This window comes from Astyanax mexicanus, chromosome 10 (assembly GCF_023375975.1).
Source record: "Astyanax mexicanus isolate ESR-SI-001 chromosome 10, AstMex3_surface, whole genome shotgun sequence".
NCBI classification, from domain to species: domain Eukaryota; kingdom Metazoa; phylum Chordata; class Actinopteri; order Characiformes; family Acestrorhamphidae; genus Astyanax; species Astyanax mexicanus.
The window spans coordinates 28,473,415-28,498,136 of record NC_064417.1 but is presented as its reverse complement, the minus strand read 5'-3'; the positions used below and the strand labels follow the sequence as shown (position 1 = coordinate 28,498,136).

Genomic DNA, 24,722 nt, shown 5'->3' with positions numbered 1-24,722 from the left:
TCTTTGACAGTGTTGTGTAAACTAAGATTTTTCAAATTGATGTTTCATGTCATAATGTCTCTTAATATTATACTCCTTAATTACGGCAACTGATTCCTGATAAATTAAACATACACACTTCCCTCTGTTAAAAAATAGCAATTTTCCCAACGTGCCTGAATTTTTTTGCATTTGCTGTCCATTTTTCGTTTCTTTGGAGTTGTCGTGTTCTCCCAAAAGCTAAGGAACATTAAAGTGCCAGTCTGTATTATTTAGTTTCTAAGTTGAAAGCAGAAACATTTCTGAGTGGAGAAGGGATAAAATAATGTGTATAATGGTAGCAGTGTGCTGAAACAACCATCCCTGCTAAGCCTAATATATTCATTCTAAAAACTGGAGTGTCAGGTCGCCTTTTGCGGGAGTTCTTCTGATTACGTCACGCGTCTTTACATACTTACGTCATATGTACAGCCTCTAAAAGAGGATCCGGCTCAGTTTTACTGCGAGCGCGCTCTAGCCGCTTTTTAACTCTTTGGCCTGTTCTCTGCGCTACAACTGAACACTCTCGGCGCTTTTAGATCATTTGACCTGTCTTCTGCGCTACAACTGCGCATTCTCGCCGCTTTTAGATTATTTGGCCCGTCTTCTGAGTTACAACTGAACACTCTCACCGCTTTTAGACTCTTTGGCCCGTGTTCTCTGCTACAACTGCGCATTCTCTGCGCTTTTAGAGTCTTTTGCCCGTCTTCTGCGCTACAACTGCGCATTCTCGCCGCTTTTAGAATCCTTGGCCCGTCTTCTGCGTTACAAGCAAACACTCTCAGCGCTTTTAGACTCTTTGGCCCGTCTTCTGCGCTACAACTGCACATTCTCGCCGCTTTTGGAATCTTTGGCCCATCTTCTGCGCTACAACTGCACATTCTTGCCGCTTTTGGAATCTTTGGCCCGTCTTCTGCGCTACAACTGCGCATTCTCGCCGCTTTTAGACTCTTTGGCCCGACTTCTGCGCTACAACTGTGCATTCTCGCCGCTTTTAGACTCTTTGGCCCGTCTTGTGTGTTACAAGTAAACACTCTCGGCGCTTTTAGATTTTTTGGCTCGTCTTCAGCGCTACAACTGCGCATTTTTGCCGCTTTTAGACAGTTTGGCCCGTCTTCAGCAGTACAACTGCGCATTTTTGCCGCTTTTAGACTTTTCCCCGTCTTCGGCGTTACAACTGCACATTCTCGCCGCTTTGGCCCATTTTCTTTGCTACATCAGCGTTTAAACTATGAATCTTAAATTATAAAAACCTGCTTAAAAGCGGGCCAACTTTAAGCACTTTTGTAAGTCGCTGTGGTGCATCTGCAACATGCCTTCAATGTAACAGTAAATAACATACCATATTTTTCACTTGGGGTTTTTCCTCTCGTAGGATTTTCTATAGACTCTGGAATGAATCTCCTCAATAAAAAAGATCAGATCATTGTGGCAGGAGCACCGCGTGCCAACCTAAGTGGTGAGGTTCTGATGTTGAGGTCTGACGAGGCTACAAGAGACACCAGAAGATTAAGCGTTGTACGTATCATCAAAGGACCAGGCCTGGCTTCCTCCTTCGGATACTCTCTGACTGTTGTGGACATCAACGCAGATGGGTAAGTCTTCTTCTGGTCTATTTTACTTATAGGTTTGGTTCAAACCATGATTTGGTGCCGTGGTGTAAAACGTCATCTAAACACCTGAAATAAGATTTGAACAAAGTCTACAGTACTCAAAAAATACACTGTATAATCTAAAATATTTTATTCCATTTTCTGTTGGGCTATTGGTCATTACATTTTAACACATTTGCCAACCCAAAGACCATGAAATACATGAAAAATATAGATACAAGGTTTTTGTGTAAAAAATAATGATGTATTGTATTCTGTTAAAATTCTGAAATGACAAATTCAATATTCAAATTCAATATGTTTTTTATTAACTAACCACACTTACGTTGATTGGTGTTCTAGATGGGATGACCTCATAGTGGGTGCACCACAGTTCTCTGAGCCAGACATAAACTCATTTGTTGGAGGGGCTGTATACGTCTACGTGAACCCTAAAAACAGCAAAGACTGGGACAACATCCAACCGACTGTTCTCCACGGCAGTGAAGCATCCATGTTTGGACTAGCAGTGGCCAGCATTGGAGATGTCAATCATGACGGCTACAATGGTACAATAAAAGCAAAGTCTTCATAACCCAAATTTAACCTAAACCTCAACATAAACCTAAACCTAACCTACTAACTTACCTTAAAATAAACTTAAGCTCAACCTACATCACAGTCTAAATATAAACTTAACCTAAAACTCAATCTAAACAGGACAGGCTACACCTCAAAAATAAACATACATTCAACCTACATCTCAACCTAAACCTAAACTCAGCCTACACCTCAGCATAAACCTAAACTCAACATTTACCTCAACATAAACCTAAACTCAACCTACTGCACCTTAAAATAAACTTAATCTCAACCTACATCACAGCCTAAATATAAACCTAACCTACAACTCAATCTAAATGTGACAGGCTACACCTCAACAATAAACATACATTCAACCTACATCTCAACCTAAACCTAAACTTAACCTACACTTTAACTGAAAACTAAACTAAACCTACACCTCAACATGAACCTAAACTCAACCTACATCTAAACCTAAACTTAAACTCAACCTAAATCTCAAATTAACCTACACCTCAACATAAATCTAAACTCAACCTACACCTCAAAATAAACCTAAACTATGAACTAAACTATATCTCAACCTAAACCAAACCTACTATCCCTTAACCTAAACCCAAACTTAACCTACACCTCAACATAAACCTAAAAATAACCTACTACAGCTCATCCTAAACCTAAACATAACCTAATACAATTCAAAATAAACCTAAATTCAGCCTATATCTCAACCTAAACCTAACTAACTACACCTCGACTTAAATTTACCTTACTACACCTTAACATAAACCTAAACTACACTTCAAAATAAACCTAAACTCAACATATATCTTGACCTAAATGTAACCTCATGTAGCTGTAGTGTTAGTGTTTTTTAGTTCTTCCTTATCTACCAGTACATAGCTGAGGAGTTGAATCTTGTAGGCAAAAATGCTGAGCAGATTTTGTCAGAAATTATGGTTGTATTTTAATTTATTTAACACGCTGGGGTCTAGAGTTCCTCTGTTCCTTATTTTTTCATTAAAAGCTTTAAAGTAATGATTAATTTTAATTCATCATGAAAATATTATCATGAAAAATATGGGTAATATGTTACATGCAAATGCATTTAAAAGTGAATTTTGGATGATATGAAAAAATCAAGAAAGTAGGGTTAACTACGTTCAGAAGGAATGTAGCACTGGTGATTATGCTGCATGTCTGAACCAAAGTTAATGTGAACTCAGGTGAACTGAGTGTAATTAACTCCACCTTCTTTTGGTCAGATTTTGCAGTTGGAGCTCCTTACGATATTTTAGATGGTGCAGTTTACATTTACCTTGGAACTGCTGGGGATGTGTCAAAACAACAACCACAAGTGAGTGAAAAGTATCTGCTCGTCTGATTGTGGGCTAAATGTACTGACTGTGTGAGAAATGTGAAATGAAGTCTGACATTATCATTTTTTGTAGGTCCTCTATGGTGAACAACAGAATGTCAAGCTGTTTGGCTATTCTCTGTCTGGAAATATGGATATAGATGGAAATGGCTACCCTGACTTAGCTGTGGGGTCGCTCTCAAACAATGTGGTGGTTTTCAGGTAACTTTTTCATTCATGCATTTCATAATGCAATTATTGTATAATGTGTGTTTGTCAGTTGGTCTCATCAATGCTTTTATACGAACTTTGAGTTTACATGAGTAGGTTAACAATTGGATTTTTACAATGCAACCAGCCAACAATTTCACATAATAACACATGACATAAACATCACCTAATGGCTCATTTATTTTTAACAATAAGCCCCAATCCACAATTTTATTTACAATATATATACACATCAGTTAGAAGATAAAGTTAAGTTTAATTTGTTTCAGCATCGCTACAAAATTACAATATTTGGACGCCATCTCATGGGTGCTGTGTTAAACTGTGCTTGCTGTGCTTGAGTTATTCCACCTGTTTTATCACATTCACGGGCTGAAAAATCCCACAATAATCTGAACAAGAGTATAGATGCACTAAAAAATCGATTACTCAGCCAAAATCAAACTTTTTTTGTCAGATTCCCTAATCCGATTTAGTGCATACTCTAATCAGAGAACCTTATTTTTTGCAATGTGAGGCGCACTTAAGATTTAGGCGCATCCTTATATTTTGCTAGCGCTAGCAGTTAGCAACTAAAGCTAATGCTACAGCCTTAGTGCTGGAGAAATCTGGAAGTCTAAGCGTACTGTAAATAAACAGAAGAGCTTTACACACTTAAATAAACAATTTTCAGGAGAGAAACATTGTGTAGGTTAACATTGACTCGTTTGACTTTGAAACAAAGAATTACAGTTTTGCTAACTGAACTTAACTTAACTTAGTAATCCTACCCCACCAACACCACCCAGCAGCAAGACCTGCTGAATTAGAGGGGAAACATGGTGACACCCCCTTTACTTTACTAGTGTCGCATAAAATGGTCCTTATGATCCGGTTACCTTATTTATGAAAACTGGCCACAAAAAAGATGTGCTTTGCATTTATTTTCCCATATAAACCATGTCCTGTAAAATTACCATAAAAACACTGTTATTTTACTTCCATGTACTTTTATACATTAAATAATAGATCCACTTTAAAATAATGCACATTCTGTTCTTTTGTTTCAGAGCTAAACCAGTGGTACAGCTTAACACAACTCTGGAGTTGAGCCCTAATGAGATTGATTACTTGGGAAAGGACTGCCGCAGACGTCAATGGTGAGATGATCAGCAAATCTCCCCAAATTTTCCAAGTCTGTCTGTAATTTGTTTTTCTTTATTTAGGCCCAATTGCATTTCTTTTTTGTACCCCCACCCCTTGTTTTTGAGTGTAACCCTTACTTTTGCAATGAGTTTATATTTTCTATTCCATAATTCCTCTGTGATGAGAAGCAGAAATTAGCTTTTATTAAGTTTTATTTTTATTTTATTTTATCATTCCATTTTAAATTCTGCTGCCTCTGCCGTCTATTGCACCATTTAAGAAAGAACTGGGAAGTTATGCAGAAAATGTCCATTAAACATTAAAACTACACATTAAACTCTGGTTTCTTTGGTCACTTGTGACAGTGCAATCTTACAACTGTCAGCCCTCTGTTTTAAAGGGTCATGTAGCCCTCACACTCCACCCTACCCCTAGATGTATACTCTCAAAACAGGGGGGTAGGGCTAAGTGGTAGGGCCAAGGGGTGAAATGGAATTGGGCCTTTAAATGGTTTTACTCAACCTTATTGTCCATCATATTTTCAGTAAAATCAGAGCTACATACTGCTTCTCCTTCACAACATATCCAGCGACATACAACCCCACAATAAGTGAGTAAATTACTGTTGCTTCCTCACAGCGAAAACACATGGATGCAGTTGTATATTTGTAATCATTTGGCCCTGCATTAATTTGTTCTGACGTATCTTATCTAGATATTGTGTATGCCCTGGCTGCTGATAAGGGTCGTGATGAGAACTACCAACGGTTGACAACACCAGTCGCTGAAACGGACCTTGTGCTCCCCCCACAGGGCCAAAAGCATTGCAGCACAACTGAACTCAGGCTTAAGGTACTGGGAGCTCAATCGTCTGGCTTTAGAAAGAGGGAAGTTCCTTTGCCCTCCTTTAGGCCCTGTAAAAAATGTTTTTTCCTTGGACTTCTATGTCCTCTGTTTCTAATGTACAGCATTATTTGTAAGTCGCTTTGAATAAAAGAGTCTGCTAAATGCTATGTAAGGTAAAATATTTAATGGTATCACGTGTATCAGAGGAGATGTTGGGAGATGATAGGGGAGGTCTAAATGAGTCCTAATGAGTGGGTAGGGTAATTGTATATCCTAATTATAATAAAAAAGAACTGAAGAAAGCAGAATACACCACCAGTGTAGTTTCACATTCTCAGAAGAAATGTCTCTAAATCCCCCAAATGTAAGAAGTATCACTTTAAATGTCTCACCATCATGCCTTAAAAACTGCCTTACATGCCTTAAAAACTATAATCCATTATTCCACAGTTATTACCCGTGTTTGAGTTTCCACTAAAATGAAAGCAACCTCAGCAATAAAACACATGTGTCCCCAGGGAAATATTGAAGACATGATGTCAGACATCCCCGTCAGTCTGCTCGTCTCTCTGCCATCAGACAACCCTGCTCAGACCCTGAAACAGAGCTCTCTGCCTCCACTGAAGCCCATCCTCAATCTGCAGCCCTCCACAGCTAAGGTACTGCCCTAATGTGTGTGCACGCCCGTGTGTGTATGTGTGTGTGTATTATGAGTGGGTTACACTGTTACTTATGATTTTATGTGGAAGATTTAAACAGGTACCCACCAGCATGTAAAAACCTATAATGCTCCATGTTTATCATACATTGTATCTTCATATAACTTCATTTAACAATAACTTTTTCAAAAAGGGCCTGATTGGTTTGGATTGCTTTTTCACTTAATAAATGAAATAATCTTTTAAAAACTGATTTTCAAATGGTCATCTTTGTCTGATATTAAAGTGTGTTTGTCAGTATAAGTATGACAAAAAAAGCTAAATCAAATAAAATATGTGAGGGGCAAATACTTTTTTCACAGCACTGTAAATAAATATAAAAAATATAATAAATAAGATAGAGACATCAAGAGATTTGTGCTTACTGAAAGGGTGTAACAGCTTACTGACACCCTTAATAATCCCAGACTTTTCATTTTCTTTTGAGATCAATAAAAAAAAAATCTACTGTATCTATTTAACCTCATGGGGGCATTATTAAGGCACATAATCATTTCTTCAGTCCTTTTCCTGGCACCCCCTGGCCTGCAGATTTTAGAGGATTGTCTGCTTTAACACACCCACTGCAACTCTACAAGGGCTTGTTAATGAGCTAATTAGTTGTTTCCGGTGTGTTGAGAGAAAGAAAATCCACACATTAGCAAGGCATGCCAGGACCGGTATTTAAGGAACCCTGAACCGGAAGGAAAAAGAGTCCACCCCTGATGTTAATTATAATGTTTCTTTCTGAGTGCCTTTAGTTGAAGTTCTTGAACACCGGCTGTGGAAGTGATGGTATCTGCCATAGTAACCTGCACCTCCAGTACAGCTTCTGCGAGAGAGACCCACACACCAACAAGTGCACCCCACAGACCAGGTACAAATAATCTGCTATATTTATTTCTGTTCACTTCAAAGCCTCAAAACTCTCTAAACAAATGCTCATTCAATGAAACTTAAGCAATATCAGCCAATACTGATCACCTAATTTAAACCTTCTGTATTTACACATACCTTTTGCTCTGTTTGCCACATTAAAGGGACGATGGTGTGCCGATAATTACCCCAGGCAATGAGAACACCGCTTTAGAAGTCACCGTCACAAACAAAGGAGGAGATAATGCTCATCTTACTAAACTGTTTGCACATCTTTCAAAAGACCTGCATTTATCATCAGTCATTTCCCCAGAGGTCAGTTAAGGCTGATGCTAAAATGTTAGGCTTTTTCCTGTGTGGGGGTTCTGTGAAAGGAGAGGTTTGTTTAGAGATTGTGCTTTTTATTGCCCTACGCACTGTGCAAATAGCTGCTTAGTTTACATTCGGCATTGAGATATAGAATGAGGGTATTTTAACAACTGATTTTGGTTCCTCTGGTTAGATTAGAAGTTAACGAGTTCATTTACTTGGAGCATTTTCCCTTTAGTTTGGTTTCACACAAGATAAAATGCAATGGGAGCAAAGTAAATTGGTATTGGTCAACTGTCTGGGGCAGAAATTGAAAAATTGTAAAGAGGAAGGTTCTGTATTTCTGACCAGCATATAGATTTTTGTAGACACCGTTTTTTTTTTTTCACACATTCACTGTGAAAACAGTGTTTGTTCATATTTGTAGTAATAACTTGAGTAATAAATCAAGTTAAACTGTACCTGAACAGCCGATTAGGAGATATTAGTCTATAAACAACCTCAATAAACACCCCTATACACTTGAATGGGAGATATTACCCTATAATCAACCTCAATAAACACTGCTTTAAATTAGAATAGGATATATTAGCCTATAAACAACCTCAATAAACACTCCTATACACTAGAATAGGGAATATTAGCCTATAAACAACCTAATAAACACTGCTATACAATAGAATAGAAGATATTAGCCTATACATACTAGAAGAGAAGATAGAATGACATAAACATAAGCAATACCCTTTTAAAATTAATTCTTAATTATTAAGATATTTTTTTTATTTAATTCCCAGAACAAAGTAGAATGTGATCAAGAGGACAACCTTAAAGTATCTGCGCATTGCCTGCTTGGAAACCCTTTGAAAAGAGACGAAGTGGTAAATGTATTTTCAACATAGCACAGGTCTGGATGTTGTTTCTTACTCTCAGACCTTTGGTTCACCTCATTTTTCTTCCCCCAATATGAACCTTCAGGTGAAGCTGTATCTTATGCTGAACACTGAAAAGCTGTCTGTGGACACGGAAAACGCCAAGGTGGCAATGGTCCTTAACACGTAAGATATGTTGTAATTTTGTGCCTTAAAAAGTTTGTGTGTATTGATTTGGATATATTGTTGTCACTGCTGGTTCTTGTTGGTAGTCCTACTTGGTCTCCATCTCAGTTCTGTAAACTTCTAGTTCAGGCTTTATTTTAACGCAGCTGTTCTGCGTGTTTTTATATTACCAGGATCAGTAACCAAACCATTCCACCAGTTGTCGCAGAGGCTAAGGTTGTCTTCGAGATGGAGCTCCAAGTCATTGGGTAAGTACCACCTTAAAACAAGGTTTCTAAAAAATTCCTATGGATTGCTCAGTGACGATTCACAACTAAATCATACAGAAAAACAAAGAAAAAGATGGTATGCTGATTTTACTTTAGCAAAAAAATGTTAGTGGTGGCTTTCCCAGCATAGTTTAAATGTATAACACTGTTTTACTGACACATTATATTTTTCCAGCCAAATTATCTACTAGTGAGGCATGAAAACATACATGCCGGGGTGTAAGGGATCGATTGAAAATAACCTAAGATGCACAGGTTGCTACCTGCATCCTCTTCCATGTTAGGCACCTTGTAATCATCCGCAATGCACCTGAGGATGCCCCACAGGTGTTCAATTAATTTTTATTTCTGGAGACATACTTGGTCAGTCCATCTTCTTTACCATCAGCTTCCTGGAGATGTGTTTATGGTCATTATCATGTTGGAAAACTGCCATGATTCTGGCGAGACACTTCCAAGTTAAACCTGACCTGACCTGAAAAACAAAGCTGTAGCTCAGGTTTAGAGTGTTATTACTTTCTTTTACAGGCCAGGCCATCTTTGTGGAGAGCAACAATTCATTTTCTCACAACCGTAGAGAGTTCTTTGTCATGAGGTGCTACGCTGAATATCTAGTGCTTGAAATGAGGGGATAGAACTCAAAATACTCAAATTTAAGTTGTTTTCATAGTGTTGTCCTATGTAAATATGTAAGGGGTGTACTTACTTTTGGATTGACTCAGGCATGTTAAATGTCCATACAACTTCAGAAGATCTGCTAATGAAATCATACTTATACATAATGTGTAGTGTATTTTCTACTTTTTGTCTACAGTCAGGCCAAACCATCTCAGGTGTACTATGGAGGAACAGCTAAAGATGAGAAGTCCATAACATCAGTGGAACAGATTGGGGCTCCAGTGCAGTATGAGTTTAGGGTCTGTCTTCTACTTGGTTGCAGTTCTTCAGAACTCTTTATGGAAAGATTTGGTAGTAGTGGCAGCATCGTGTCTGATGATTTGCTTTCTAATTCAGGTCACCAACATGGGTCGGCCTCTGAAGTCCTTCGCCTCTGCAACTTTAAACGTCCAGTGGCCAAAGAAGGACAAAACTGGCAATTGGCTCCTGTACTTGGTGAAGATCACTGGGCTGAAGAATCAGATTATCCCGTGCACACCAGCTGCTGAAATCAGCCCCCTCAAACATGTTCAGGTAACACTAAAGGACAGCAATGCATCAATACTGCTCTCGATTTCTTAGTATTAATTTTCAAGTTTAAGTTTAAAATTTCCACGATACAACTAGCAGTGAAATACTTTGAAGTTAGATAAAAAGTCAATATAATAAATGAAACACAAATAAAAAATTAGAACGCATTCTAAAATAATATATAAAATATAACCTAAAAACAAAGATGTGAGATCAGGAGATTAGTCGACTACCACAGTAATCATAAATTGCAGCCCTAATGTGAAATAAATAAATCAAGCTGATTTACTCCAAAGTGTGTAGCTATAAATAACCCTTTAGAAGAGTTTAAATTAAATCTTTGGGAGTTAATCCAGCACTTTTTGCTATGTATAATGGGCCAGTCACTACAAATATAAAACGATTCAGAAGAATAATCCCCAAATTTAGGTGAGTTAGGAAATAAATTGTAAAGTGCTAATGTACATTAACTCTATGTGCAGCATAATTCTGTGCTAACTAAGCTAAATTTTGATGATGGCTAGAATTTGGCTAGAAATTGGATAACTGCATGACCATACTAAAACTAACCTGTCAGTTTTTTTTGTTTGTTTGTTTTTTACAGCAGGCTCCTTCCAGAGAAAGGCGGCAGGTAAAAGGTGAAGGGAAGCTGGACGCCCTCAGCACTGATAAAATAATCAGCTTATTCGGAGGAGGAAATAGATACGACTATCTGGTAAACCTAGTCCTCAAGATGAGGAATAAATTGTTCTGAATTGTATTATATTTGTGTACAATAATGCTGTATACAGTGGTGCTTAAAAAGATTGTGACCAAACACTTTGTGAAAAAGGCCTTTAGTTGCCTAGAAGGTACCTTGGGTTCTTTGGTAACTCGCATACTATTACACATCTGGCTCTTGGTGTGATCTGTGCAGATTAATCACTCCTGGCTAAGGTCTTTAGGTAATTAAAACTCACATCTTCCTGTCATCCCACTGATTAAAAAACACCTTACTCCAATTGCACCTTCTAATGATGATCTGCTATTCATAATGGTTCACATACTTTTTATCATTTTCCTCAATGAGTAAATGAGCAGATCTTATTATTTGTCTCATTCGTTTGATTTTGCTCTCATTATCTACTTTTAGGATTTATCTAGAAATATGTAAAATTCACAAACTTTCAACTATTTCAGCATCAACTGTAGTAGGAATTTACTGTTTCACTATTTTTGGAAATCTTTTTTTCCTTCCAGACATGCGCTGATTTACTGCACTGTGTGGAACTGAAGTGCCCCCTCCAGGCTGTGGACAGTAGTGCAGTAATTGTTTTCCATGCTCGACTATGGAACAGCACTTTTGTAGAGGTATATAGCTTGCAGTGGTTATAATTACTCAGGCTTGGGTGTCCAATATGCTGTGTTCAGACTGCAGGCAAATTGGATTTCTTTTCTCAGATAAAAAAAAAATAATCCTTTGGGGCATTTATAGGCCCAGCATCACACGTCAAGCCTAAGGTCGCGTCAACTTGAGTCCGGTTTGAGTCTGGGCTCAGTTCTGGCTGAAATGCTTGGCACATATTCCAGGCCAAGCGCTGCAAGTACCAACACTCCGGTTGCCGAGTATTATAGGAATCAGTCCAAGCTGCATGTTCCAACACTCTAGTTGCTGCATACAATAAAGTAATCAGCCTGATTCGTCCTATTATTCCGGTTGCGAGTGTATTGTAATCACAATTAAACCACTTCCAAATGTGGTTTGGAGCTTAGTTGCAAAAATCTGATTTGAATTCAGACTTTCCAGACTATCAAAAACCTTTCTTGACTTGTTTGTCAGTCTGAACATAGCCGTAGTGTGAGGATCTATAAATATATACCTGGTCTTGCAGTTTATTTTACAATGCTTTATGTGACAGGACTATAAATCCCTCGACTATCTGGACATTGTCCTGAATGCATCTCTCAGCCTTGAGGACTCTCAGAACAACATCATGCTTCGGGGCTCTCACACACAGGTAAAATAAGATAGAATTTCTGTTTTCAAATAACGTGATACATATGTTTTAACCAAATTTCCTAGCTCTGTTTAATATATTCTGAAATGACTAAATGAATTAAACATAAATAAAACTCCTTTTTGAAAAATCAGCAAACTGGCACATTTATATTAATAGCCTCTCCTGGATATGTAAACTCAATGGACAATATTGAGCTCTCCAAAAATGTCCATATATTGAACGATAAGATCATAATGTTATTATTGTGACAGGCTTACCAATGAAAAACTCAACTGACAAGCCCAAATACAGCATGTATGCACAGTATGCTTGAATGTGTAGCATTGAGCTAAAGCTATGTCTTTTCCAGGTGAGGCTAACGGTGTTCCCAGAGAAGAAGCCTGGGTTTCTTAGTCGTTTTCCCTGGTGGGTCATTTTTCTCAGTGTGATACTAGCGCTGCTCCTGATTGCTCTACTGGTCTACATACTGTCCAAGGTAAACATCCTAAAATAGGACAGCACATTCTATCATTAAAGCTTTATAATAACAATGTGTGCGTGTGCAATACAGTCACATTGCCAACCATGACAGTTTTCAAGACTTCTCACCAAGTTTCATTCCTGTCATTTGATTACGTCTGCGGGCAAATATTGTTTGGACGATGAGGAGTATACTGTATATCACAGAACACCAAAATATCACAAGTATCACTTTTTCTCAAAATAATGCAGCCCTACCCTGAATACAATTAATTCAGTGCTGTTATACACACATACACACACACACACACACACACTGAAGCAGAAACGTACATCCTAATGCCAAGTTTTAATAACATTATTTACTCTATTGTCAGAGATCTGTGGTGAATAATTTTTATTGCTGAAACAATAGAACATGCACAGTTGTGAGACTTTAAAAACAATTATTGGTAACAATTTACAATATAATTACATTAATTAACAGTGCTTACAGCAGAATGCCACAACTAATTATTTAATAACACCAGTTAAGACATTATTAAGCATAACTAAACATTATTAAGCATTTTAAACTAGGGCTGTCAATGTTAAAACGGTAACACACGTGGTTAATTTGGAATCAGTAACACATTATTATTTTTTTTTTATTCTGTCATAATCTACCCCCCAACACGCAGATATTTTTTTTGTGGCTGAACGAGTGAAAAGCTCCAACATGAACAACACAATGACAGAGGACACATTCCCCAGTATGCAGTGTCCAGTTGTAATGCTCAGAAGCCAGTCTCGTTTTAGACTTCCAGCTTCGACCCAGATAGAATCACTCGCTTTGCCGGTGTTGTGCCGAATTCAGCACCCCTGCCAGGAAAAGCACCCCCTCTTGAAATGTATTTCTAAGAAAAGTTAAAATGCTTTTATCAAGAAGACGGGGAGTGTGTGCTCCATAGGGGGGTGCTTTTCCTGGCGGGGGTGCTGAATTCGGCACAACACCGGTATTCCATTTGCTCATTTATTAGTTTATACATAAGCAAAGCATATTTATGCCATTACTAATATAGATAAAATAAATAAAAGAAAGGAGGTAGGTCCAGTGGTCTCCGTGATATAGCACAAAACACACATTGGTTCTATGCGCTTTTAATGTAGCTACACACGTGTCCGCGTACTTAGCGTAAGGAGCTATTAAAGAGACAGTGTTCACATTACTGAATACGTTACATATTTCCCCCAGGCCATTTAAATGGTCATCCTCCCACTGTAAGCATGTGTGCAATATCAAACACTTCCTGAGATTTTTATACTCAGCAAATTAAGTTCTAATTCACAATCCTTACAGCAAAGTAAAAAGCCAGCATTCTACGTTGGCCTTATCTCCCCTCAAACATACAAGTATATATTAGTATTTTATTGACACCACTAATATAAATATAACTGCATTTTACATTTCTTACATGCATTCTTTTATTTAAATTTAAATATCCACTATAAAAACTTGCATTTTAAGAAGAACAAAAGCAATTAATCGCAGTGAATCACAGAATACTGTTGTGATTAATCAGATTTATTTGGGTTTTTTTATTGACTGACACCACTGTTTTAAACTCAATTAATTCTGGAAAAAATAAATAAACATTAAAATAAAAATACTGCAATGCTTAGTAAGGTTTTAACTAGTAACAACTAATAATTAGTTGAGACATTACACTACATTTAATAATGGTATTGTAAGCAATGTTACTTAATGCATCATTATTGTAAAGTGTTACCCAAATCTTCACGTAATGATTTTTTCATGCAGAAAGTGTGTTTTACTATGTTAAAGTAAATGTTGAGCAAAAAATCTAACTGACATGGTTGCTTATTGACCAATCATGTTCATTAGATTTTTTCATGTATTGTTTCTTTAAGTTTATATAAATCTGGGTTTGCTCCAGTCTAATGGTGAGTCTGATGGTGAGATTTGTGGCTTGTGCTTCTCAGATGGGATGCTTCACATGCGGAATGTGCACTGAGGACAAGACAGGATATTACCCCATCAACACAAACAAGGCCGCCAGCTAGACATCTGCGGAGGAGAACAGACAGAGGAGACTCTTCAGATTCTGTGGAATCTAGAATGTGGGCCTGTTTACACCTGTTTTCTGTGTAGTATCTGGATTTACTTTGACCAGATTAAAGAGAAAAACTGAATGAAACGGTGTGTCCAAACTTTTGACCTGTACTGTATAAATATGTATGTTGATGACAGATGTAAACAGGCTTTCATGGTTAAAAATCAGAGGTCAAGGTGAATTCCCTATACACTGAGGAACACACTGAGAGCTGAAATGAGAATAGCTGCAGAAATCTGGATAAATAAGATCCCAGAGGACTATAACTACCCCAACATAAACAACAGCATCATCAGCTGAAGATATATAATGTAAATACCACTAATTTCACATAACAATGTTTTTATTTGGATTTTGTATGTTGCCATTACGCATTTCTGTTATTTGTATTATTAAAAACATTAAATTAACTAAATGTGTGTGTTCTGAAATCTGTTTTGCTTCACTGTTTTACATACCAAAAATCCTGGGACAGCATTATGTAAATTAATCACAAAGTGCTTCCTCAGGGGAAGGCTCGGGAATGTCCACACCTTTATAATTTCTGAGGTATTATCTTGTTATCTTGTGAGAGAGGTTAAAAACTGGCCTGCATGCTCATGGCAAGACTAAGCTAATTATGGGAGTTGGAGAAGGCATTACCACCCACAGTAGACAGCACAGTGGGTAGTAATGATCTTGACTGGCAGCATCTAATCACATGGACAAATCTGGATAGATTTGTCCATGTGAACAGGCAAAAGTCATTTGACATGATACTAGTTTCTCTCCTGTGACATAAATGATTTTGAATGTGGTCTATGGACCTGATGGAGGAGATGGGTTGCTGAGGAACATCTTTAGAGCAGGAGTGAAGATGAGGATGGTGCCCAACACGGAGACAGTGAGGAAGGCCCAGAGGAAGATCCTGTCCAACACCTGAGCCACAAACTTCCAGTCCTGGACCACCTTAATCAAACAACATTTAATAAACAAATTAATCAAAACTTACATTCAGAAACTGTAACTGATGTAGTCTTGTTATTATTGCTGCTTATAGTTATTATTATTATTATTATTATTATTATTATTATTTTATACTGTTAATACTGTTAAAATTCTGTGAATACTTTCATGTATTGACTCTAAAAAACGTTTTTAAAAACATCTTGATTTAGCAAAAATTGAGGATGGGAATCACAGGGCATCTCAAAATACAATATTATCACAATATGTTGCCTACCATCATCATCATCATCATCATTATCACAATAATATCACAACATAATTCTCTGCAATACTTTACCATACTTTTACAATACTTTTATCTGTGTTACTCGAGAGGATAAAATACTCCTAAAAAAGCAAATACCAGAAATTATGGATTTACTGAGTTTATAATAATGCAGTAGCCGTACGCTAATATGACATCCCTAAAATAATTTATAGCTATGTTAAAGTTGGTGGCGTATCTCATTTTAAGATCTATTGTTTACATTCTTCAGCTGTTTTTTTCTGATAATGAAGTCTGATTTCTTCATATATTGTGTAATTTTGTGGAACAAAGTAAACCCATTTACATTATATGTAAATCATACTTGTTACAGTACAGTAAGTCACATACCTGTATAAAAGCCCAGTCATTCAAAAAGATATGAATTAAAAATAATGATTAAAATATCATGATATACTGTGAAACCACCTGAATCTTGAAAAATACCGTGATATACTTTTTTGGTCATACCACCCAGCACTGATTAATGGACACGTGATAGGACAACGTGTGGAGGCGTTTCTTTCCCACACATTTTGTACAGTTAAAAAGCTCCGCGGACAGTAGTTGAGCTCCGCGTTACAGTTAAAAAGCTCCGCGTGACAGTTAAAAAGCTCTGTGCGACACTAGTTGAGCTCTGCAGTACATTTAAAAAGCTCTGCGCGACAGTATGTGAGCTCCGCGGTACAGTTAAAAATCTCTGTGCGACAGTAGGTGAGCTCCGCGGTACAGTTAAAAAGCTCCTCGCGACAGTAGGTGAGCTCCACGTTACAGTTAAAAAGCTCCGCGCGACAGTAGGTGAGCTCCGCGGTACAGTTAAAAAGCTCCTCGCGACAGTAGGTGAGCTCCACGTTACAGTTAAAAAGCTCCTCGCGACAGTAGGTGAGCTCCACGTTACAGTTAAAAAGCTCCGCGCGACAGTAGGTGAGCTCCGCGGTACAGTTAAAAAGCTCCGCGCAACAGTAGGTGAGCTCCGCGGTACAGTTAAACAGCTCCGCGCGACAGTAGTTGAGCTCCGCTGTACAGTTAAAAAGCTCTGCGCAACAGTAGGTAAGCTCTGCGGTACAGTTAAACAGCTCTGCGCGACAGTAGGTAAGCTCTGCGGTACAGTTAGTGTAGTATCTTCTCTGCTTGTAACATAATTATAGCCTATCTAATGTTCAACTCTTGACCTTGTGGCTGTGTTACATTGATGAGTGTTTTATAGTTTTAAAAATGTCTTTCTTTTAGAAATTAATTCAGGATTAGTTAACTGTGCTAGAAATTAGCCATTCATTATTGTGGCACTGTCACAATGTTGCAAAAAGATTTAATACAGTAAGGAACCTAAGTTTATTGTTTTAAATAAATATTCTATTTGTTTAAATTGTCCTTTTATCTTTTTATCTTCTCACATAATTTAAACTAAATATATAGGCCATTTGAATTGAAAAATCGTTCCAGAATCGAAAATCGTTTCTGAATCGAATTGTGACCCCAAATTGAATTGAATCACCAGACACTGAGAGATTCGCACCCCTAGTTGAAAGTGTAAATCCACACCTATATTGGTAAAATAGCTGTCAGACCAGCACTTGACCAGCGTAGTGTATAGGGGTGAGCAAAGAAATTTTGAAGAAGCACTTATTGTTAAGTATTTTTCACAGCGGATTAATCACAGATTAACCTCTTCAGAGAGCAATGATGCTACAATTTTTAGAAATCGTAGGAAAACTTTCTAGCTCTTTCTAGCCATATACATGTTTTAAGCTGATGTGTTGAGATATTATTAAGATATTCCGAGGCAATTTTGAGTTATTAATACGAGAAGACCACAAGGTACAATTTTTGTGCCAAATGCAGAGACTGATGCTAATTGGGTTAAAATACCAGAACAAAATAAATAAAGTTTTATACTGTTTTTATTGATGAAATATTAAGGGTTTAAATGATTGCAAACAATAGAACTGCTGGACGGATCCTCACCTCTCTGATGAAGTGCTCTTTGCGGATGTGTCGTGAGATGTAGCGCACAGAGCAGGTGGCCTTCTCCAGCATGTTCACCAGAGCCTGACCTTCACCCTCAGGACCAGGCGGAGCCTTCCGGATGCGGGGCTTCAGCTCGGGGCTCTGGGGCTCCAGCTCGGGGTAGTGGTAGCGGTCGGTGTGACCCCGCATGCAGAGCAGGTGCGGCAACCTCTGCAGGAAAAGCGAGCGCACCCACGGTGACATGGGGTGGTAGGTGGCAGAGGAGCGGTGGTGCACGTTGATCACGAACACGGTGACGATGATGGACAGGGTGACGAAGATCATGATGAAGAGCAGGTACTCGCCAATCAGCGGGATGACCTTGGAGGAGGACGGGATGATCTCTTCGATGACCAGCAGGAAGACGGTGAGCGAGACGAGGACGGAGGTGGACAGCGAGACCTTCTCGCCCTCGTCGGACGGCAAGTAGAAGACCAGCACAGTGAGGAAGGACAGGCCCAGGCAGGGGATGATGAGGAAGAGCGTGTAGAAGAGAGGAAGACGCTTCAGGATGAAGGAGTAGGTGACGAAGGGGTAGGACAGTGTCCCGTCGCGCCGGTTTCCCTTCATGCCGGTGGCGCTCAGAATCTCCCATTCGCCGTTGTCGAAGAAGTCTCTGCGGTCCACCTGGTAGTTCATCAGCACCATGTCCACCATGGTCCCGTCATAGGTCCAGGAGCCGAACTTCATGGAGCAGTTCTGACGGTCGAACGGGAAGAACGTGACGTCCATAGTGCAGGCGGATTTGTAGCTGGCGGGAGGCGTCCAGGTGACGGCGCCATTATACTTTATAATGGCTTTGGTCATCAGGGAGCCTTCGAAACGTCCATCAGCACTACATCAGCACAGGAGATTTACAAAAAATTAACAATCAATTCTACTAAAAATATTGATTTATTTAAAAATGGGTAAGAATGTTTTTTTGTCAATGTTTAATAACACATTTAAAACATATCAGTAAAGTAGCAGTAGTGGAGCATTCATTACTTACATTTAGTAGATATACTATTAATATGTTACATAAAATAGACTTAATATGCTACTTAATCTCATTAAGCAAAACCTAGCCCAGTCATACCTATAACCTAACCCTAACCATGGCCCTAATCCTGTTTAACCTTAACCCCAACCCAAAGCCCAATCCTACCCTGAACCTTCATCAAAAACCTTATTCTAACCATCATCTTCACCTTAATAATAACTTTACTCTTAATCAAAAAGTGTTTAGATAGTCTGTATTTGAGCTGTTAGATGACCAGTGATTTCCCAAGTGACAATCTACAGATATTTACTTGTACTCTCCAAATAAAGGGAAAAGCACTCTAAATATTCAGATGCAGAGAATTAAAAGACAGTACAGAGAGTCTGAGAGTTGTTTATTTTGTTAAAGAGGACAATTCAAATTGCCAGAATTTTTGATCTTGGAATTTCATTGTTGTATCTTTATTAGAAAGACTTGATTGCTTTCATTTTTATTGTAATTACTGTTTAAAATACAGTTGATTAAACTGTCAAGAATAGGGTTTATATTTGTATTTCACAGGTCACTATTCTAATTTGCCATGGGAACTTATGTTAAGGTGGAGAATGGACAACTTGATACTGTAAAGCTTGTCATGATTCTTTCCAGTGTATCAGGATTGAAGATAATCCAGGCATATTTTTTATAGATCAGGTATTAGCTATTTTAAACCTATTTTTAGCCTTGTTTTATTTTTGATGCTTTGTCTTTACCACTTTTATTGACCTTATTTGAGAGAGATTTGGAATGCAAATTGTTTTGCATTTGTTTGCTACTTTCTATTGTTTAATAGGTGGTGATATACTGCCCTAGCTTCCTATCACTGGTTGAATTCACGGTTTGCAGAAAGTTCCACAGCAGCCCACCAACCAACGTGAATCAGAATGAAATTGCTTTGGGAAATAAGTGGCGAAACCTAGGCACCACTTTTTTTTAGATATAGCCAGATCAGATAATGATAAAGAGACATAATAAAAATATACAGTATTTATACTTTAGTTAAGTCTTACTAATTGAATTGGTTGGAACCATTAATAGCAGCGACTAAGAAGGGATAATGGTATCAGTATGTAAGCTCTGGTGGATAGCACGAAGATCAGGATGACAAACATACATACTTTTCATACAGAACGATGTCCGGCAGCCAAATGCTCTCCGATGGAACTCTGATGAAGGTTATACCACCATAGTCCTCCGGATTCCAGCGCAGTTTATAATCAATCCATTCCTGCACATCCAGAACACTGTTAGTGTATATTATTTACTTTAGATCCAAGTACAACAAGGCAAAAGCTGCACAGACTATAAGCAGCACTTCTATCTTAACTTCACTCAATACAATATGATCTAAAGTTTTTACTGTAAAATTATAGAAGAAATTGTCTGAAATCAATTATATAAATAATATAAATAATGTGTGTATGTGAATACAACTTGTACACAGTGCTCCGTGTTTATAAAATTACCAGTTTAAAACACTAACCTGCCACAGCCACACATTGGTGGTCATTAGCTGATTCTTCTCATCCTGTTAAAAAAAAAAGAACAAAATAAATTATTTTATAAATCATTTGAAAAGCACTGCTTACGGCTTGTGACAAATGTTGGTCAAGAGCTGGTTAACCAGCTAGTTTACCAGTATAAGGTATGTTTTAAGCTGGATAATGAGCCTTTTAACCAAACTGACCATCCAAGACCATTTTAGATCAGCAAAAGCTGGTTCTGAGCTCAATATTCCACAGGAATTAGTTCTATGTTTCGAAACCTGTATAAAAAATCTCTAAATCCAAATGAAAAGTGCTTGCATATGCTTTATTGTTTCAAAACCTAATCATGTTCTCCTGGTGATATATTACAATAAAACATAACTTCATTAAAGCCTCAATAAGCTTCCAGGGGGAAAACATATTGCTGTCTAATTCAATACTCAAAAAATTGTTATTGCTACTAAATATTGCTTTTTAAATTGACCAGTGTTTCTGATGCTTTATTGCAATATTGTAAAATGATGCTGTCTCCATCCCTCTAGTAGCGGTAAGTAATGATGGCCTGAAGCTATAAACAGAGAACAAACCCATTTATTCTCCACAGGTGAGGTGACTGCAGTGGAAAGCACACCGTTACTGAACAAACCTCTGTTGTGAGGTTTGAGCTTTACAGAAAACAGGCAAAATGTAAAATGTGTATACAAATGTGCACAGTGCATACTAAATAACAACATTTATTGCATAAACCTAGACTTATATTACCGTATTATACAGTCATGCCAAAAGTCATGGCACAGGAACTGATTTCCTTTCATCTTTGTGTGGAAAGCAGTGTGCACTGTGTGTTTCTGTGTGTAGCGGCTTCCCAACACTGTTAATAATTCACTCTATAACATGAGCCTGCTCTCCATCCTGAACAGTAAAAAGCTCTCAGAGAAGCAGATAAGAGCGAGTGGAACAAGAGTTTAAGAGCGGGGCTGAACAGTGAAGTGGAAAAGCCATTATCTCCAGCTCAGCCTCAGCGCTTCAGCTCTTCAGCACCATGGAGAGCAACCTGCCAAGGTTCAGGATCTGTAGAGCATACTGTCCTCAAATACAGCCAGACCTAATGGTAAAATCCAACTCTGTGTGTGTGTGTGTCTTTGTGTAAGTCTTTTTTACCACGTCCACTAGCTGAGATATCTTCAGGCCGAAGCGCACTCTAACCGTGTTGTTGGAGTGCTGGGTGGGCCGAACCCACCGCTGGTACCCCTGGAACAGATCCCTCAGCAGGGCATCCTCCCTCTCAGCCAAGGACACAAACTCTCCACCACCTACACACACACACACACACACAAACACAGAATAAATGCGCACAAATGATGAAGACCAAATAAAAAGTATTAAGACACTACACAATTAGTGAATTCAGCTTAAACACTACTAGTAACTGATGTTACTAATGCTCTTGTACCATCAAAGCTAACTAAGTAAAACTAAGCTAAGTAAAGTAAAGAAAAGTAAGTAAAGAAAACTGTAATATAAAAAGACATTCTTTTAATGTCAAACAAGCACTGGATGTAAATCTATACAGATTTCTCTCCTGAAAACTGTTTATTTGGGTGAGTAAAGCACTTCTGTTAATTTACAGTATACTTACATTCTCGAATTTCTCCAGCACTAATGCTGGAGCATTAGCATTAGCAGCTATCACTAGCAGTTAGCTAGTTATAGTGCGAAAAATACAGTACAGACTTTTTTTTATTGAAAAGGTTCAAATGTATTTTTGCTATTAGCCATTACAAAACTGGAATCTTAAATTGATTCATTAAACACTGGTCACTGTTCATATCCCAGCACACATATTAGCAACGCACAATTTAAACAGCATGAATTATTTGGTATTTTAATGATTAACAATATTCAGATTTTGTTACGCTTTATTTGGACTGCTCCTATTTAAATGAAATAAACAATCATCAACCTCAGTAACTTATCAACAACATATCAGTGATGTAGCAGAATCTGATTATTCAGTAGATCGTCAACAGACTTTTACTAAAGATGTCCACTGACACTGGAGTGTCCATCGTAGCTTCTGCAGATGTAACCCTGATCGTGTAACAGCTCTAACACAGACCATCTAAACTTTCTCAACCAGCTACTGACACCAGTCTGTTACTGGAGTTTAACTTAATCAGGGGACCAGATTTAATTCTTGGATTTAAATTAAGGTTAGAACTAGGTTGAAGATTGAGGTTTAGGTTAAAACAAGGGCCATCACAATGAGTGATGGTTAGGATTAGGTCTTAAACTTGAATTTAGATTAATGTTAGAACTAGGTTTTGGATTAAAGTTGAAGATAAAAAAGAATTAGGATTAGGGTTAGAATTGGGTCTTAAATTTAAACTTAGATTAATGTTAGAACTAGGTTTAGGATTAAGGTTAAAGTTAGAACAAGGGCCTTCACAAGTAGTGAGGGTTAGGATTAGGTCTTGGACTGAGGTTAAGTTTAGGATGATAAAGGTGCCATAAAAGGTTATTTGAGTGTTGAGCAGTGGTTCCAAAGGATCACTTTTGGCAAAGAGAATTGAACAGAAAGGTTATCTATTTTATTTTATTCTATTCTACTTAGAACTTAGTTTCTTCATGCTTTAAATTAAAATTTTAGAGTGTGTGCAGAGAGTGTGTGTCTGCAAAACAGTAGTTTGAAGTTAATTCTAAATACAGGATGCTATGGTATAAATTACAGCAATAGTTTACAGCTCATGGAATTACTCAAAATGTGAGGTATGACCTCAGTTCAGTGTTTTCAACTGATTTACCTCCAGCATTGTTCTCTGGTATGTGCCCTAGTGTTACTGTCCACACAGGTTCAATTCAATTCAATACTCACAGAAGTCAGACCAGCACCTGAAACCCTACACTTATAAAGCTCAGCAGAGGTTCAGTAACCTCCTCAACCCTGGAAATGTGCTGAGATAAGGTCAATCGAGAAGAAGGTAAAGAAACAGAACCTCCTGTGATCCAAAGCAACCCTAAAACCATTTAGCTAAGTAAATTCCAGCTGAAATAAAACAAACTAGTTAATTAAAAAATTAACCAGTTTTTAACCAGTTTAGATAAGTAAGTTGATCACTATGACCAGTACGACTAGGTTTGTTAATCAGTTTAGAAAAGTAAGTTGACCACTGAGCACACTGGTTAAGCAGCATGAACAGTATAACTGCAATAATTGACCAGCATGACCAGTAAAAACTGCAATTGTTGACAATTATGACCAGCATGAGTACAATGGTTCACCACCATGACCAGTATACATGCAATTGTTGACCACCATGACCAGTAAAACTGCAATCTTTGACTACCATGACCAATAAGAACTGCAATCGTTGACCACCATGATCAGTATACATGCAATTGTTGACCACCACGACCAGTAAAACTGCAATCATTGACCATCATGACCAATAATACCTGCAATCGTTGACCACCATGACCAATAAGAACTGCAATCGTTGACCACCATCACCAGTATAACTGCAATTGTTGCCCACCATGACCAGTTTAATCATTGAACAGCATGACCAATATGAGCACACTGGTTAACCAGCATAACCAGCATGACCATTAAAAACTGGTCAACATGAGTACCAGTAGTTGTTCAGCATGACCAGTACAACTGCAATTGAAGAGAACCATGACCAGTATAACTGCATTTGTTGACCACCGTGACTATAATGAGTTCACTTTTTGACCACCATGATCAGTATAACCGCAGTTATTAACCAGTATCACCTACATGAGCACACTGGTTGACGAACATAACCAGTATAGCCATACTAACCTTAACAACATCATCAGTTTGACCAGCAAAACCAGTATAACCATGCTGAACTCACTAGCTGACCTATCAGTCATTAACTGGGTCTTTAATTAGGAGGAGCTCGTGCTGTGTGTATGATCACGCGCAGCAGCGCGCGCTGTGTGTGTTTGGGGAACTCACCTGTGGTGCTGGTGGCGCTGCAGAGCGCGCAAAGCGCACAGCAGAGCGCGAGCCCCGCCAACTTCATCCCGGACCGACAGAGAGAAGTGCGGAGCAGCGGAGCGCGCGACTCTCACTCAGTCCCTCTGTATAAACCGCATCACATCTTCACTACAGTTTAAATCTTTAATAACTGAGTTTAATAACTGCAGCCGCTCTGACCCAAAGCTCCGCGAGACCCCCGCTGGACGGTCAGTGCGCGCACA

At 38.2% G+C, this 24,722-nt stretch overlaps 2 protein-coding genes across 4 annotated transcripts in view; one reads left to right on the top strand and one right to left on the bottom strand.

Annotated features, from left to right (window-relative positions):
* The window catches only part of itga6l (integrin, alpha 6, like), a 21,811-nt gene extending 6,671 nt beyond the window's left edge, over positions 1-15,140 (top strand). Inside the window, exons 6-25 of one of the 2 annotated variants that reach the window (XM_022684377.2) lie at positions 1,394-1,613; positions 1,974-2,179; positions 3,461-3,552; positions 3,647-3,774; positions 4,833-4,922; positions 5,454-5,518; positions 5,624-5,760; positions 6,273-6,413; positions 7,214-7,329; positions 7,493-7,643; positions 8,435-8,518; positions 8,616-8,695; positions 8,869-8,943; positions 9,779-9,881; positions 9,979-10,155; positions 10,760-10,867; positions 11,392-11,502; positions 12,051-12,149; positions 12,502-12,627; positions 14,595-15,140. In XM_022684377.2, the coding sequence (XP_022540098.2) occupies positions 1,394-1,613; positions 1,974-2,179; positions 3,461-3,552; positions 3,647-3,774; positions 4,833-4,922; positions 5,454-5,518; positions 5,624-5,760; positions 6,273-6,413; positions 7,214-7,329; positions 7,493-7,643; positions 8,435-8,518; positions 8,616-8,695; positions 8,869-8,943; positions 9,779-9,881; positions 9,979-10,155; positions 10,760-10,867; positions 11,392-11,502; positions 12,051-12,149; positions 12,502-12,627; positions 14,595-14,675 (2,390 nt within the window). In that variant the 3' untranslated portion in view covers positions 14,676-15,140. Of the gene's footprint in view, positions 1-1,393; positions 1,614-1,973; positions 2,180-3,460; positions 3,553-3,646; positions 3,775-4,832; positions 4,923-5,453; positions 5,519-5,623; positions 5,761-6,272; positions 6,414-7,213; positions 7,330-7,492; positions 7,644-8,434; positions 8,519-8,615; positions 8,696-8,868; positions 8,944-9,778; positions 9,882-9,978; positions 10,156-10,756; positions 10,868-11,391; positions 11,503-12,050; positions 12,150-12,501; positions 12,628-14,594 lie in introns of both variants that reach the window. The other variant, XM_022684376.2, reaches the window with a different exon arrangement.
* chrnb3b (cholinergic receptor nicotinic beta 3 subunit b) lies at positions 12,946-24,722 on the bottom strand. 2 transcript variants are annotated; one of them, XM_007229901.4, is made up of 7 exons: positions 24,478-24,722; positions 21,654-21,805; positions 20,489-20,533; positions 20,124-20,233; positions 17,943-18,819; positions 15,532-15,673; positions 12,946-14,679 (listed from the first exon to the last, which is right to left on the bottom strand). In XM_007229901.4, the coding sequence occupies exons 1-7, from the start codon at positions 24,542-24,544 to the stop codon at positions 14,672-14,674; spliced, it is 1,401 nt and encodes a 466-aa protein (XP_007229963.1). In that variant the 5' UTR covers positions 24,545-24,722; the 3' UTR covers positions 12,946-14,671. The 2 variants fall into 2 exon arrangements, with proteins under 2 accessions (XP_007229963.1, XP_007229964.1); XM_007229902.4 differs by having other exon boundaries at positions 21,699-21,805.

Bases quoted from the DNA above. Each gene is read 5' to 3' on its own strand.
- chrnb3b (XM_007229901.4), bottom strand. From the start codon at position 24,544: ATGAAGTTGGCGGGGCTCGCGCTCTGCTGTGCGCTTTGCGCGCTCTGC. The intron at 21,806-24,477 runs GTGAGTTCCCCA...GTGTGTGTGTAG, and splicing joins CAGCGCCACCAGCACCACAG to GTGGTGGAGAGTTTGTGTCC. The intron at 20,534-21,653 runs GTAAAAAAGACT...TTTTTTTAACAG, and splicing joins TATCTCAGCTAGTGGACGTG to GATGAGAAGAATCAGCTAAT.